This window comes from Chiloscyllium punctatum, chromosome 8, assembly GCF_047496795.1.
Source record: "Chiloscyllium punctatum isolate Juve2018m chromosome 8, sChiPun1.3, whole genome shotgun sequence".
NCBI classification, from domain to species: domain Eukaryota; kingdom Metazoa; phylum Chordata; class Chondrichthyes; order Orectolobiformes; family Hemiscylliidae; genus Chiloscyllium; species Chiloscyllium punctatum.
Window position 1 is genome coordinate 92,303,816 of NC_092746.1, and position 13,493 is coordinate 92,317,308.

General features: G+C 39.4%; 1 protein-coding gene across 8 annotated transcripts in view; it reads left to right on the plus strand.

Moving 5' to 3' along the window:
- Positions 1-13,493, plus strand: part of svila (supervillin a) — a 340,124-nt gene that overhangs the window by 296,949 nt on the left and 29,682 nt on the right. For all 8 annotated transcript variants that reach the window (XM_072576064.1, XM_072576065.1, XM_072576066.1 and 5 more), the window contains 5 exons: positions 2,384-2,529; positions 4,029-4,204; positions 5,911-6,052; positions 11,073-11,349; positions 13,126-13,280. In XM_072576064.1, the coding sequence (XP_072432165.1) occupies positions 2,384-2,529; positions 4,029-4,204; positions 5,911-6,052; positions 11,073-11,349; positions 13,126-13,280 (896 nt within the window). The remainder of the gene's footprint in view (positions 1-2,383; positions 2,530-4,028; positions 4,205-5,910; positions 6,053-11,072; positions 11,350-13,125; positions 13,281-13,493) is intronic.

The window sequence follows — 13,493 nt, forward strand, 5'->3', positions numbered from 1 at the left end:
GAACAGACCCTCTGACCCAGGGGTGGGGACTCTACCACTGTACCATTATATGTGCTCAAGTAACCATTCAGTTAATTCTTTTCTACCCGAATGTAGGTATTTTATAATCAACCTGTTCAGGGATGTTATTACGCAGCTCTGGACCAAGTGGGACTTGGACGTGGGCCTCCTGGTTCAGCGATAGGAACATTACCACTGTGCCACAAGAGCCCTCCCACCTGTATGCATTTAACCTCAATTTAAGCAGTTAACACAATTGCCTGTGGATTTTTTTCCCCAATTATTATTTCCATAGGAACTTTGGATGCTTTGTATCTCCAAATTGTGGCAGAATCATTAAAGTAATGTTTAAAGGGTTCTTGTAACACAATGGTATATCCCTCTAAGCCAAAAGGCCAAGTTTCAAGTACCATCTGCTTCAAATTTGTGTTCTAACATATACAAACAGGCTCATTAAAATAAACAATGTGCAATGTACATATTTATCTAAAAACATTGGTTTAGTCTTCATATTGTGTTATGTAAGCAGATTTTAAGTAGTACTTTGCATTTATGTTTGCAATAAAGAGAGTAAAATTGTCTGGAGTTCCAATACCTGATCATTACTGTAATTTGGAAAGTCAGAATTTGATCCTGTCATGTCAACTTGCTTGTTTGCCCCACTGTCAAGCCTTACAGTTAATCAATAAAGGGCATCTGGCTGAGTTACTGAAGGGGGTCAGACAGTTTGCAAGAATCTTTTCATGCAGAGGATGGTGAGTATCTGGAACAGGCTGCCAGAGGTAGTGGTGAAGGCAAGTACAATTTTGTCATTCAAGAAACATTTGGACATGGACATGGATGGGATAGCTATGGAGGGATATAGACCAAACACAGGCAAATGGGACCAGATAAATTGTGAAAACTGGGCGAAAAACCCTGTTTCCATGCTATAAACCTCTGATTCTAAGCCTGTGGCTTCGTGAGTGGAGGGGAGTGCAGGAAAACCAGTAAAGAAAAATATACTTCCAATATTTAACCTTTGAGATATCATAGAAAGGACCTTGATTATAATTCTGAGAAGATTAATGTTGATTTTGCTCAACGTTCTGTAAATCTGAGGTTAATTGATTTGAATTTAGCTCAATAAATTCTGCTTCCTGGTAATGTTTAGCACCTGTAATAATAATTGGTCTTTCGCTTTGTGAAGGGTCCCAATTAGAATGTGACATGTCGATCAATGTCTTTATACTTAAAACAGAATTATGCTAACTGGCTTCTAGTGACATCCTAATTTCTGAAAATTTTGGAGCATCACTTAACACATATAGACATGGAAGCACTCTACAGCATACTTCTCACTACCGTCAACATGAGTTTTGTAAAGAGAAGGCTAACCAAAGTCTTTTTGTTGCAAGGGGATCACAGAAAATATATTTCAGATGCTGTGATTGTATTATTTAGTGCTAGATTTGATTTGATTTATTATTATCATGTACAGAGATACAGTGAAAAAGTATTGTTTTGTGTACTAACCAGTTAAACCAAGTTAGTTAAAGGTTAAACCATATTAAGTGCACCAGTGTGAAAGAACAGAATGTAGAATATAGTGTTACAACTACAGAGAAGGATCAACTCTGATAACAGCGGGGAAGGGGCTGTTCTTGAATCTGTTGGTACGTGTTATCAAACTTTTGTACCTTCTGCCCTGTGGAGGACCATGGAAGAGAGTATAACCGGGGTGGGGGTACCTTTGATTACGTTGGCTGCTTTCCCAAGGCAGCACTGGGAGCACTGGTTTTGGTGATGGACTGGGCTGTCACAACTCTCTGTAATTTTGTGCTGTCCACCAACTTTTGATAAATGTGGACTTGTTGCAATCTGAATATACGAAGAAAATATTAAGTAGCTCACTTATGTAGGTTTTATGCCTTAAAAGTTCAATAGGCAAAACTCGGCTTCCTGGTCTTCCCAGCTGAGGATTTCCAAACATTAAATTGACAAGCAGAAAATCATGAGCTGAGGAACATGGAAGCTGAAAATCCCACCTTCATGGATATCATTTTAGCCCATCTTGTGTGAAGTGTAAGTTATTGCTAATATCTCTTGAGCAAAGTTCAGTCATTTTTCAATAAATACTCAACCTTCACAGATGGTACGTGGATCCATTCCTCCTTGTTCCCTTCCCCAATTGTGTTTTAGATATAGTTTGTAATGAGCCCTCGTTGTAGCAAGATTGTCGAAACACAGCAAAACCTGCCCAACACCCAGACTTCAGCTGAAAAGTGATGAGTAACATTGGTATGTGTTGAGGGCAAGTGAAGTTTACAGTGGGCAGGAGAGAAAGTAGAGGATGTTACGAGTTCTGAGAAATATTATGAATAAATCAATTTTGCTTTTGCAGGTGCTGGAAACCCAGATGAAGATGAATTGTATGAAAGTGCAATAGTAGAAACCAATTGTATTTACCGCCTAGTGGATGATAAACTAGTCCCTGATGATGACTTCTGGGGAAAGATACCACGGTGCTCTTTACTTAATTCAAAGGATGTAAGTATTTGTCAAAGGGAGTAATGGATGAGCAGCATCCAGTAAATCGCTTAGTAAATACATTGCATGATGCAAGACCAACAGATATGGGTTTAATCCTGTTAGTGCTGAATTAGAATTCTACTTAGGGTGAACCAAGATGCTTACATGACCATAATGATTGTGCTGAGGAGAGAGAAGGGAAAAAGGGAATCTGTGATCCAATCCAGTGACCATGCCAGGAAGCATGGTTGTGTAAATACGCATCAGTATGTCACTTGATTGTGAGGTTACATATGTATTCACAAGTGAAGAATGGCTCCATGTTTGAAGATTGCCAGGACCCATAGAATCAAACCTCTGAGTTATTGCATTTTGTGGACAAAGATGTTGGATGTGGGCAAAAAAGACAAAGAGTAGTACTCCTATAGAAGAAAACCTAGAGCAAGAGATGTTTGCACTCAACTCAAGATAATTCTCTTTGTTTTAAAGTCAGTGCCTTCTTTCTCATTTGCATCAGAGGTAGCAGTTATCTTCACTGAAATAAATTAATAAACCAGATAGATTGTTCAATAATGCAATGGTTTTCATGGTCATATTCTGGTGCTACAGACTTTTACTCGAAGAGTTGAACCCATGATCACTCGCAAACTATGGAACAATATAGTTATTGTTCCTTAGTTTAGGAGAGATCACAGGTTCAACAATATAGCTATCGTTCTCGAACTAACAAACTAATATAATGACATATACATATCTGTATTCTCACAGCACCTTTCAATACCGCCAAAAGACTCCAGTCATTTGCAGAAGCTTCAGTGTGGGGAAGGTGGCTGGTGGGATTGAATGCTGAACCAAAGCCAGAGATTTTAGGAAGCTGACGAAAAACTTGATCAGAAACATTTATTGTAAAGGAAATAGATGTAAAGAGGAAATTCCTAAACCTAAGCACAGATGGTGGAAGACTTTTAAAAAAAACTTATAAAATATAGTTACATGTCACTCTGGTCTGTTTTTTTTTTAAGCTGTTGATTTTCTCATACGTTAATGACCAGAGAGCCAGCTGACTTCCATCTTCCAGTGTTGTTCTTCCTGTTACCCGTGCAAGTAATGACTCAACCTGATGGCATGTGCCTTAACCACCTCTGGATTGATCAATCCTCCAGTGTGAAATTCAAGAGTTGAGCATCAATGGGTTGGTTGGCTGGCATTTGAGGAAAGGGACGCATCTCATTTAAGCAATACATGAGTATTTGCTGTGTTGAAGTTAAGCTCGCTATCAGGACTTGCTTAAACATGTGAATCTTGGCTGATTTCCCCTCCTTGTTCTCACCCACAAAGAGTCAGATGACATTGAGATAAACTTATGTCCATCTACTGTCCTGTTGGGATCAGATAACAGACCATACAGCAGTGACTGAACTAGAGACAATAACATGATTGCATTTCTTGATTGTGTCTTTTCTTATTAACTGTATTGCATATTAACTTCCATGCAATGTTCTGAATGTTTTTTGTAGGTGCTGGTGTTTGATTTTGGCAGTGAAGTGTACGTGTGGCACGGAAAGGAGGTCACACTAGCACAGCGAAAAGTAGCATTCCAGTTGGCAAAACATTTGTGGAATGGTACATTTGACTACACAAACTGCGACATCAACCCTTTAGATCCAGGCGAATGCAATCCGCTGATACCAAGGTAGCTTTGACTTACACTAACAGTTTTCATCATACATTGAATGTAATTAGCTGTAAAACTGACCCAACACCAGAGTCTCCCCAGTGCACCCGACTACCCTGACCTGACCTGACCTGACCACTTAGCATTCACATTGACACCTTCTCCATTGTACCCTGTCTCAGCTGCCAGCTTACCCTCGCACTTTCTTACCTTGTGCACTTCTCCCTGTCAAAGAGACTTGAGAGTTTTAATTCCTGCAGTACAGCAGTTACTACGTAAAAAAGAGTGGTCACGGTTTGGCCTCTTGCACTGATCCTGAGCTGCATTACCAGGCTTCCTGATCTGCTCTGTGTTTCTGGAGAGGCACAAATCAGACATTCAGGCCAGAAATACAGAACTCTGGAGCAGAGTAAGTAACAAGGAGCAAAGTAACAATCCAACTGTGACTGGCACTCCTCAGAACATTTGACCTAAAGAGAAATCCATCTATTATTAGTCATAGAGATGTACAACATGGAAACATAAACTTCGGTCCAACCCGTCCATGCCAACCAGATATCCCAACCCAATCTAGCCCATATCCCTCCAAACCCTTACTATTCATATACCCATCCAAATGCCTTTTAAATGTTGCAATTGTACCAGCCTCCACCACTTCTTCTGGCAGCTCATTCCATACACGTACCACTCTGTGTGAAAAATAGGTCTCTTTTGTATCTTTTCCCTCTCACCCTAAACCTATGCCCTCTAGTTCTGGACACTCCGACCCCAGGGAAAAGACTTTGCCTATTTACCCTATCCATGCACCTCATAATTTTGTAAACCTCTATAAGGTCACCCCTCAGCCTCCAATGCTCCAGGGAAAACAGCCCCAGCCTGTTCAGCCGCTCCCTCTAACCCTGACAACATCCTGTTAAATCTATTGTCAGATTTTTTTTTCAATTTAGAAGCTTAGATTTATTTGGTAGCAATCAAATTAGGCACTAACTGAAGTTTCTCAGGTGGGCTGCACCGGTTATCTCTCCCCTCAGTATTGTTTTCAGTTTTTAAAAATTTGTTCGGGGATGAGGGTATCACTGGCTAGGCCAACATTTATTGCCCAGAGAGCAGTTACGAGTCAAGCACGTTGCTATGAGTTTGGAGTTACATGTAGGCCAGACCAGGTAAGGGTAGTAGTTTCCTTCCCTAAAGGACATCAGTGAACCAGATGGGTTTTTCCAACAATCGACAATGGAGTCATGGTCATCATTAGACTCTTAATTTCAAATTTTTATCACATTGAAATTCCACCATCTCCTGTGGTGGGATTCAAGCCTGGGTCCCCAGAGCAATACCTAGCTCTCTTGATTAACAGTCCAGTGAGAATAACACTAAGCTATCACCTCCCCATGTTGACAGGCAGCTCCAGAGCAGCCCAGTTGAGTGAAATATTTACTTAAGGATCTTTACAGTGATAATGAAATGATGATGAGCATTTTGTAAAAGTAGCATTTTATTCAATTAAACAGATGCAGTACCTATGAATGTGCATGTGTCAGTATGTAGCTTCGCTGTTAACAAACATGAAATTATTATTTATTACAATGAGCCGTAATTATAAAGGCACAAATTCTTTTATCTAGTTCTTCGGCCAAGGTTTAATTTTGAACAATATATCATGTGTTAAGACGTCAAGTGTCAAGTGTTAATCCTAACCAGCTGCTTACTTTTTTTTCCACATGTAGGAAAGGTCAGGGTCGTCCTGATTGGGCAATTTTTGGCAGGCTGACCGAGCACAATGAAACTATTTTGTTTAAGGAAAAGTTCCTGGACTGGCTAGACTCAAAGAAACCATCACCAAAAACTGGAATTGAAGAGGAACAGAAGGTGCAATTCTTTTGATTACCAAATTAGGGAAGCAAATACGTTAATCGCTTTTGCCTGTTAAAGCACCTATGTAAAGTCTGATAGACTAAGGGAACTGAATATATTAGACCTGCCTGCTGATCTGCTTTTGATCAAAATTTTCAGTCATGTCCCAGCTTAGTTTTCACAAGCCATTTTACTTGAGATTTACTTGACCCATATGCTTTACAAGGTTTCCTCCAATTTATCAATAATTACAATAATCCTAATGGGTACGAGTGTAAATCATTCAGTTAATGGATGATACTCCATTTACCTGCTTTTGTTATTCTTTGATCACCTTAACCAGCCAAAAGCTTTTAATATCAATGTGAAAAGGAACAAAAGGTTTAGTATGTATTATGTCACCTTTCAGAAACAGGCCAGTCGGCCCATTTGATCTATGATACCACATACATACATTCACTGATTTAACATAAATCATAAATAGGATTAGAAGCGTTGTAGAAAAGTGAGAAAGGAAATTGGGTCCTAATCTGTGTAAAAAGGAATAACACATCTTAGTTGTGATTGTTGGCAGGCAGAGACAAATATTGATCAAACAGGCACTCTTTCTGCCTGACCCTGCTAATAGTGAATGTTTGGATTTCGATGAGCTGGACTTGCATGTTGCCTCTGTCCCACTGTGGTATATATGAAATCTTAGATTTTTTTCCAACACAAATGCTGTGTAATAATCACTAAGAACATGGAAATAATGTAAATATATGTGATCAGATCTAAGTTCTGTAATCTGCCACATCCAGTCATGAATAGCAGGGGGCAAGTAACAACAGGAGGAAGAGACTCCACAAATATCCCCATTTTCAGTGATTCAGGGGGGTGGAAGGTGGAAGAAGAAATAGTTCCAGCACATCAGTGCAAAGATAAAGCTAAAGCATTCGCAACTGCCTTCAGGCAGAGGTGCCGTGTGAATGATCCATCTCTCCCTCATGACGTCCCCAGCATCAAAGTTCCCCCTCTTCAACCAATTCAATTCACATCACATAATATCAAGAAATAGCTGTAAACACTGAATACTGCAAAGACTATGGATCCGGACAACATTCTGGCAATAGTGCTAAACAGGTAGACTCCAGAACTAGCCATTTGCTAACTATTCCAGTACATCTGATCAACAATATGGAAAATCACCAAACTATGTCCTTTCCACAAAAAGTCAAATTCAACTCCTCAAATTACTGTCAATCATCAGCACTGTGATAAAAGGGTCCTTGAATAGTACTATCAAGCAGCACTTGTTCAGTAATAACCTGCTCACTGATGCTCGGTTTGCCTTCATCCTTTGCCACTTAACTCCTGACCTCATGATAGCTTTGGCCCAAGAGCTGATCAACAGCGATGACACCAAGGCAGCATTTAACTGAGTGTGATAACAACAAGAATCCCTAGCAAAATTAATATCAATTGGAAGTGGGGAGAAAGTCACCTCTGGTTAGAGTCATGTCTTGCTCAAAGAAAGATTGTTGGAGGTCAGTCATCTTTGACCTACTTCAATCTCTGCAGGAGTTCCTCAGGGTCGTGGCCTCAGCCCAACTATACACAGCTGCTTCATCAGCCTGCTTCCACTATAGGGACAGATGTAGAGATGTTTGCTGACAACTGCATAGTATTCAAAATTGTTCATGACTTCTCAGATACTGAAGCAGTCCAAATCCAAATTTAGCAAGACCTGGACAACATCTGGTTTGGATTGATGAGTAGCAAGTAACATTCATGCTACCTAAGTGCCTGGCAATGACCACTGTTAACTAGAGAGAATCTAACCATTGATATTCAATAGCATTACTACCATTGCTATCCACTCTTTCAACATCCCAGGGGGGTTACCATTATCCAGAAATTAAACTGGACCAACCATATGAATACTGAAGCTACAAGAGCAGGTCAGAGGCTGGGAATTGAAACTTACAGAATACTGGATGGCCTGGACAGAATAGATGTCAGGAAGATGTTTCCAATGGTAGAAGAGACCAGAACCCGAGGGCATAGCCTTAGTGTAAAGGGAAGAGCTATTAGAATGTATATTGGGAGAAACTTCTTCAGCCAGAGAGCGGTGAATCTATGGAATTCATTACCACAGAAGGCTGTGGAGGCTAGGTCATTGAGAATATTTAAGACTGAGATAGATAGGTTCTTGAGTATCAAGGGGAGAAAGCAGGAGAATAGGGTTGAAAAACTTATCAGTCATGATTGACTGGCGGAGCAGACTCAATGGGCTGAATGGCCTAATTTTTGCTCCTATGTCTTATGGTCTTAAAAGTGCTGAGGAACATAGAATATGAGCCAAACATAGGCAATTGGGACTAGTTCAGTTTAGGAAACCTGGTTGGCATGGAGGAGTTGGGCAGAAGGATCTCTTTCCATGCTGTACATGGTAAATAGGGAGAAACCATTCCCTTTTGTAAAGGGTCAATAACCAAGGGGAACAGTTTTAAGGTAAAGAGCTAAGATTTAGAGGGGACTTGAGGAAGGAAAATCTCACTTAGAGGGTCGTGGGTTTCTGGAACTCCCTGCCTCAAGCATGGTAGAGGTAGGAACCCTTATTTAGATGAAAAAATGCCATAGCACTTGACCACCGCTTTATATACTGGAAAATGGGATTAGAATAAATTGATATTTGATGACCATCACAGATGTGATGGACCGTAGGGCATCTTTCCATGCTGTAAAATCTCTGACTCTCTCAGCCCCATACCACCCTGAATTGAAACTATATCATTATTCCTTCACTGTCACTGGTTCAGAATCCTGGAACTGCCTTTATAACAGCACAATGGGGGTATCTGATGAAGAAGACTACTCACTAACACCTTCTTGAGTGCAGTTGATAATGGGAAACAGTTGCTGTTCAGGAGACTTTATGCATGCATGTGAGATTTACAAGATTATGATTAATGAATACCACTTTAATTCTTAAGTGGTTGCAGTAGTGGATGTGAAGAGTCAGTGATTACTTCTACATTATTCTCAGTATTTTAAGAGAAGAAACATGCATTGAAATATAAAATAATACATAATGCAGAAAAAAGAGAATCAAAATGTCACTGGCTGTAGATTGAAAGAGACTGAGGAATTCAAAACATAATTCTTTAACATGAGTGCCTATAGATCAAACCACGCAACAGCTAGTCAAATTTGTGACTTTTAGAAATATGATCAAAAAATGTAAGAGCCAAAAAATCATGATACGTTAATACGATTACAGTTGAATACTGTGTGACACCTGGGCATTCCACAATGTTTTACTTCCAGAATCAACTTCTTAAGTGTAATCACTGTTGTAATGTAAGAATTGAAGCAGCTAATTTGAGAATAGCAAATAATCTCAAATAACTGTTTTAGTAACTTTGGCTAAGTGAAAAATATTGACAGGACAACAGGAAGTATTCATCCACTCCTGCATCCAAGAGGGAAGAGTCCATATAACATTTCTAAAGGATGGCTTTTCTGAATGTGCACCAATCCCTTGATATAGAAAACACATTAAAGCTGTAGATTCACCAGGATAATGTGATATCAGTGATCTGGTAATGTAGTAATTAGGAAGATATAGCTATCACTTTTTAAAAGCATGTGATGTGATCATTTGCATTAAGTCCCAACCTAATTCATTATTTTTCCATTTATTGGAAATATCATCTGACTTGGTTCTGTGTTTTACTAATGTGTATACCCTATAGGATATGTGGCACAGAAGTAGGCCGTTCTCATTCGACCTGCCTAGTTTTGGCCAATGTTTATGCTCCACTTGACCCTCTTGTCAGCTTCTTCATCTAAATGTAACTCTCTTCCATACTCACTCAAATACTTGTTTATGTTCCCCATAAATTCATCTATTTACTTCATTTTATAATAGTGTGTTCCACATCTTCATTACTCTGTTTGTAAAGTTTTCTTCTGAATGCCCTATTAAGATATTTATGATTATCTTGTACTGATGGCTACTAGTGAAACTTTTTCTTACAAGAAGAATAATTTTCTCTGGAACCATTCTATCACAATCTACCATAATTGTCAATACTGTGATAGGTCATCTCACCTTGATCGAGAAAAGAAACAAAGCCTATTAATCTTGCCTTTTGTATATGCCTACACATTTCTTAAGTATTTGTTACACCTTCTCCAGTGCCTGCAATCAGAACTGGAGGCAGTACCTTTTCAGATGGTAAGTGTTGACTAATCAGGGTTCAGTATAGACTTAACATAATGTCCCTACTTTTCGATTCTGTCCCTCTACAAATAAAGTTTAGCACTTGGTATGTTTTTTTCAGTGGTTTTGCAGACATGTGAAGCAACTTTCAATAATTGGTGTATTTGAACATCGAGATCCTGTTGTTCTTCCTCCCCATGTAGAGTACACTTGTGAATATCAGAGGGAGAGTGAATGAATGTTGACAGATACTTCTATATTAGTTGAAACCACAGCAACAGAATCCAGCACTGTAGCTGTATTATGTTACTGTAGGATTAATACCAAGCCTCTAACAGATTATTATTTTAAATCTACAAACATTTTAACTAGATTTTCTTTACATCATTAGTGCAAAGCTGGTGAAAATTAAGTTTTCATTCACACACTCAATTTTAGTAGCAAGATGAATTTAATTCTTGACCAACTGTGTTTTATTTCATTCGGTATGACTCTGGTTACTTTCATTGTGGATTAGTAATAACTTAAATTATTCAAGCGGTGCGTGATTATTTTCTACTTAACTCCAGGAATCACTCTCAAATTCTACCTTAATTATCAGCTTAAAAATATGCACTGTCTGTTATAAAGAAAATTAACCGAAATCTTTCTCTGAATTGATTTGGGAAATGTTAATTTTGGGAAAGGAAAGAGAAGAATTAGATTTCATCTGTTTCAAGATTTACTTGAAGGCAACTAGTGGTCTTTTTTCTTATTAAATTGCAATTTGCAGCTCTAACTTTGCTGTTTAAATTTGCATACAACTTACACTCATTTCTTGTCTTGTAGCAGGAGTATGGGAATGATCTTAAACCATATGATGTCACATTGATGATTCCTCAGTCTCTCGCCCCTGTTGGGATGACACTAGATGGGTTAAATATCGGACGTGGCTACGGAATAGTAGAGGGAGAAGACGGAAGGCAGTTTGAGATCACCAGCCTCTCTGTTGATGTATGGCACATACTTGAATTTGACTACAGTAGGTTGCCCAAACAGAGCATTGGGCAGTTTCATGAAGGTGATACCTACGTGGTGAAATCAAAGTATCTGGTCAGCAGCACAGGTTAGTATCAATGGTGTGAAATTAAAGTATTGGATACAGGTTCTAAACCTAAAGCAAATAGAAATGACACTTCGAGTTTTAGTGGAATAAGAGTAAAGGTCCTGTAACTTCTATATTGCTTATATTGTGTTGTTGGAATGTTAATTCCAAAACGCTGTGACATACAGGGGTAGACCAGAAGTTATGTTTTAAATGAGGATGCAGAATGGAGGTATATGGTGAGTCACAAAGCTGAGAGGCCTGGGTCATGGAGTCTTGGTTAATCTTATGGCGGGGCTTCACTTGCATAAATATTCAAGAGTTCCACCCAATTTGACTGCATGGCCAGGGAGAGAAGGGAACAGAAATTTGGCAGCAAAACAGGAGCTGGGTTGGAGAGGCTGGGGACAGGTACTCTCCGAGAATTACTCTTAGTCCTGGCCCACAACCAAACACAACAGTAAATGTTTTAACTGAACCACCATCTGCTGGGTCACAATCCTATCTTGTTATGTTTCTGATGAACATTGCAACTGCCACCCTGAGACCATTGAACTGGGTCTTTATATTTGAAGGAGGACTGTTCTCCCACCTTGTGGGAATTTCCTCCTCCTGTCACCAACCCCCTGACCTCATGCCTGCATGTTCAAAAGTGGAGTTAAAATCAGTCTTGGCAGGATCAGTTTGCTAATTGACTGGCTTCATTTTAACTGCCCTTGCCTGGTTCCTACCAGTGAATTAAAATTAGGCCAGATAGTTAGTTTGTGTTAAGCCAATTCAGCATTCATTGGTACATATGGAAAAGGAAGGAAATAGTGACTAACATTGTATTCCCAACATATTCACCTGTTGTAAACAACCCTCCTGAAAAGATATTGTTTTAGAGTGAATACAAGATGAACTCTGAAGGGTAGTCACCCTGAAACATCAACCCTATTTCTCCCTCCACAGAAGCTGCCTGGCCAGTTATATATTTCTGTGGGATTTGTTTTCAGATTTCTCACATCCGCAGTTTTTTAGGTCTGTAATAATAAAAGCCTGTAAATAGAACAATAATGAGACTTCTTTATGGTCAACGTTTCAGCAGAATAAAACTAGGTCTCTGAAAATTTGTTTACATATGTTATTCTTAGGTTATTGTAAAGACACTACCTTTGAATATTCAAAGTCGAAATTCAGGCAGATGTGCAGCAGGCTGCTGATTATTTCGCACCCTTCATCACTGACACTCAGAAGCAACTATGTGTATTTACAACTATGCTATAGTAATTCACCAAAGATCCTCAGACAGCACCTTCCAAACCCATGAACATTTCTGTCCAGAATGATAAGGGCAGCAGATACATGGGAACACTGCCACCAGAGGGTTCACCTCCAAGGCATTCATTTGGGAGTATATCATCATTCCTTCAGTGTCACAGGTCATAGTCCTGGAATTACCCCCTAATGGCATTGTGGGTCAACCTACAGCAGGTGACTGCAGTTCAAGTTGGCTGCTCACCACCACCTTCACAAGGGCAACAAGGGATGCACAATAAATGCTGGCCAGCCAGCAACAGCCACATCCCACAAGTGAATAAGAAAAACATTTTGAGCTATTATTAAAGACACATCCAAAGCATCTCATAGCACAGATGGATCACTGGCAGGCAGCGTTTGGGACAATTGGGTCAAGAGGTGAAAAATGTTGCAAACAGAAAATGCTCTCCCGGGAGGTGGATTCTGTAGTACATAGGAGCATCCATTGATTCTGTTGATTCACAATCTATTTTTATTATTTCTTTATATTTGCCATAGTTGGTAAAAGGCAGAAGTCCGAGCTTGTTCGAAACACTGCTGTTGGAAAGGAGAAGTGTGTGTATTACTTTTGGCAAGGCCGTCACTCAACTGTGAGTGAGAAAGGAACATCAGCTCTCATGACTGTAGAATTAGACGAAGAGCGAGGAGCACAGGTGGGTCTTCCCGATGTGTAAAATGGTGAATAGCAGTGTCCTACCATAGAAAGGACAAACAGTTGTGACTTTTTTATGAAAGGGATATTACAAACTGATTATATTTCCTATTTTAGAATAATTGCTTTAATGTTTCTGGTAATAATTTGTTCTTTAAACAAAATGCTGCACATCACTCTTCCAGGTTGCATCTTCAGAAATCACTATAGAGAT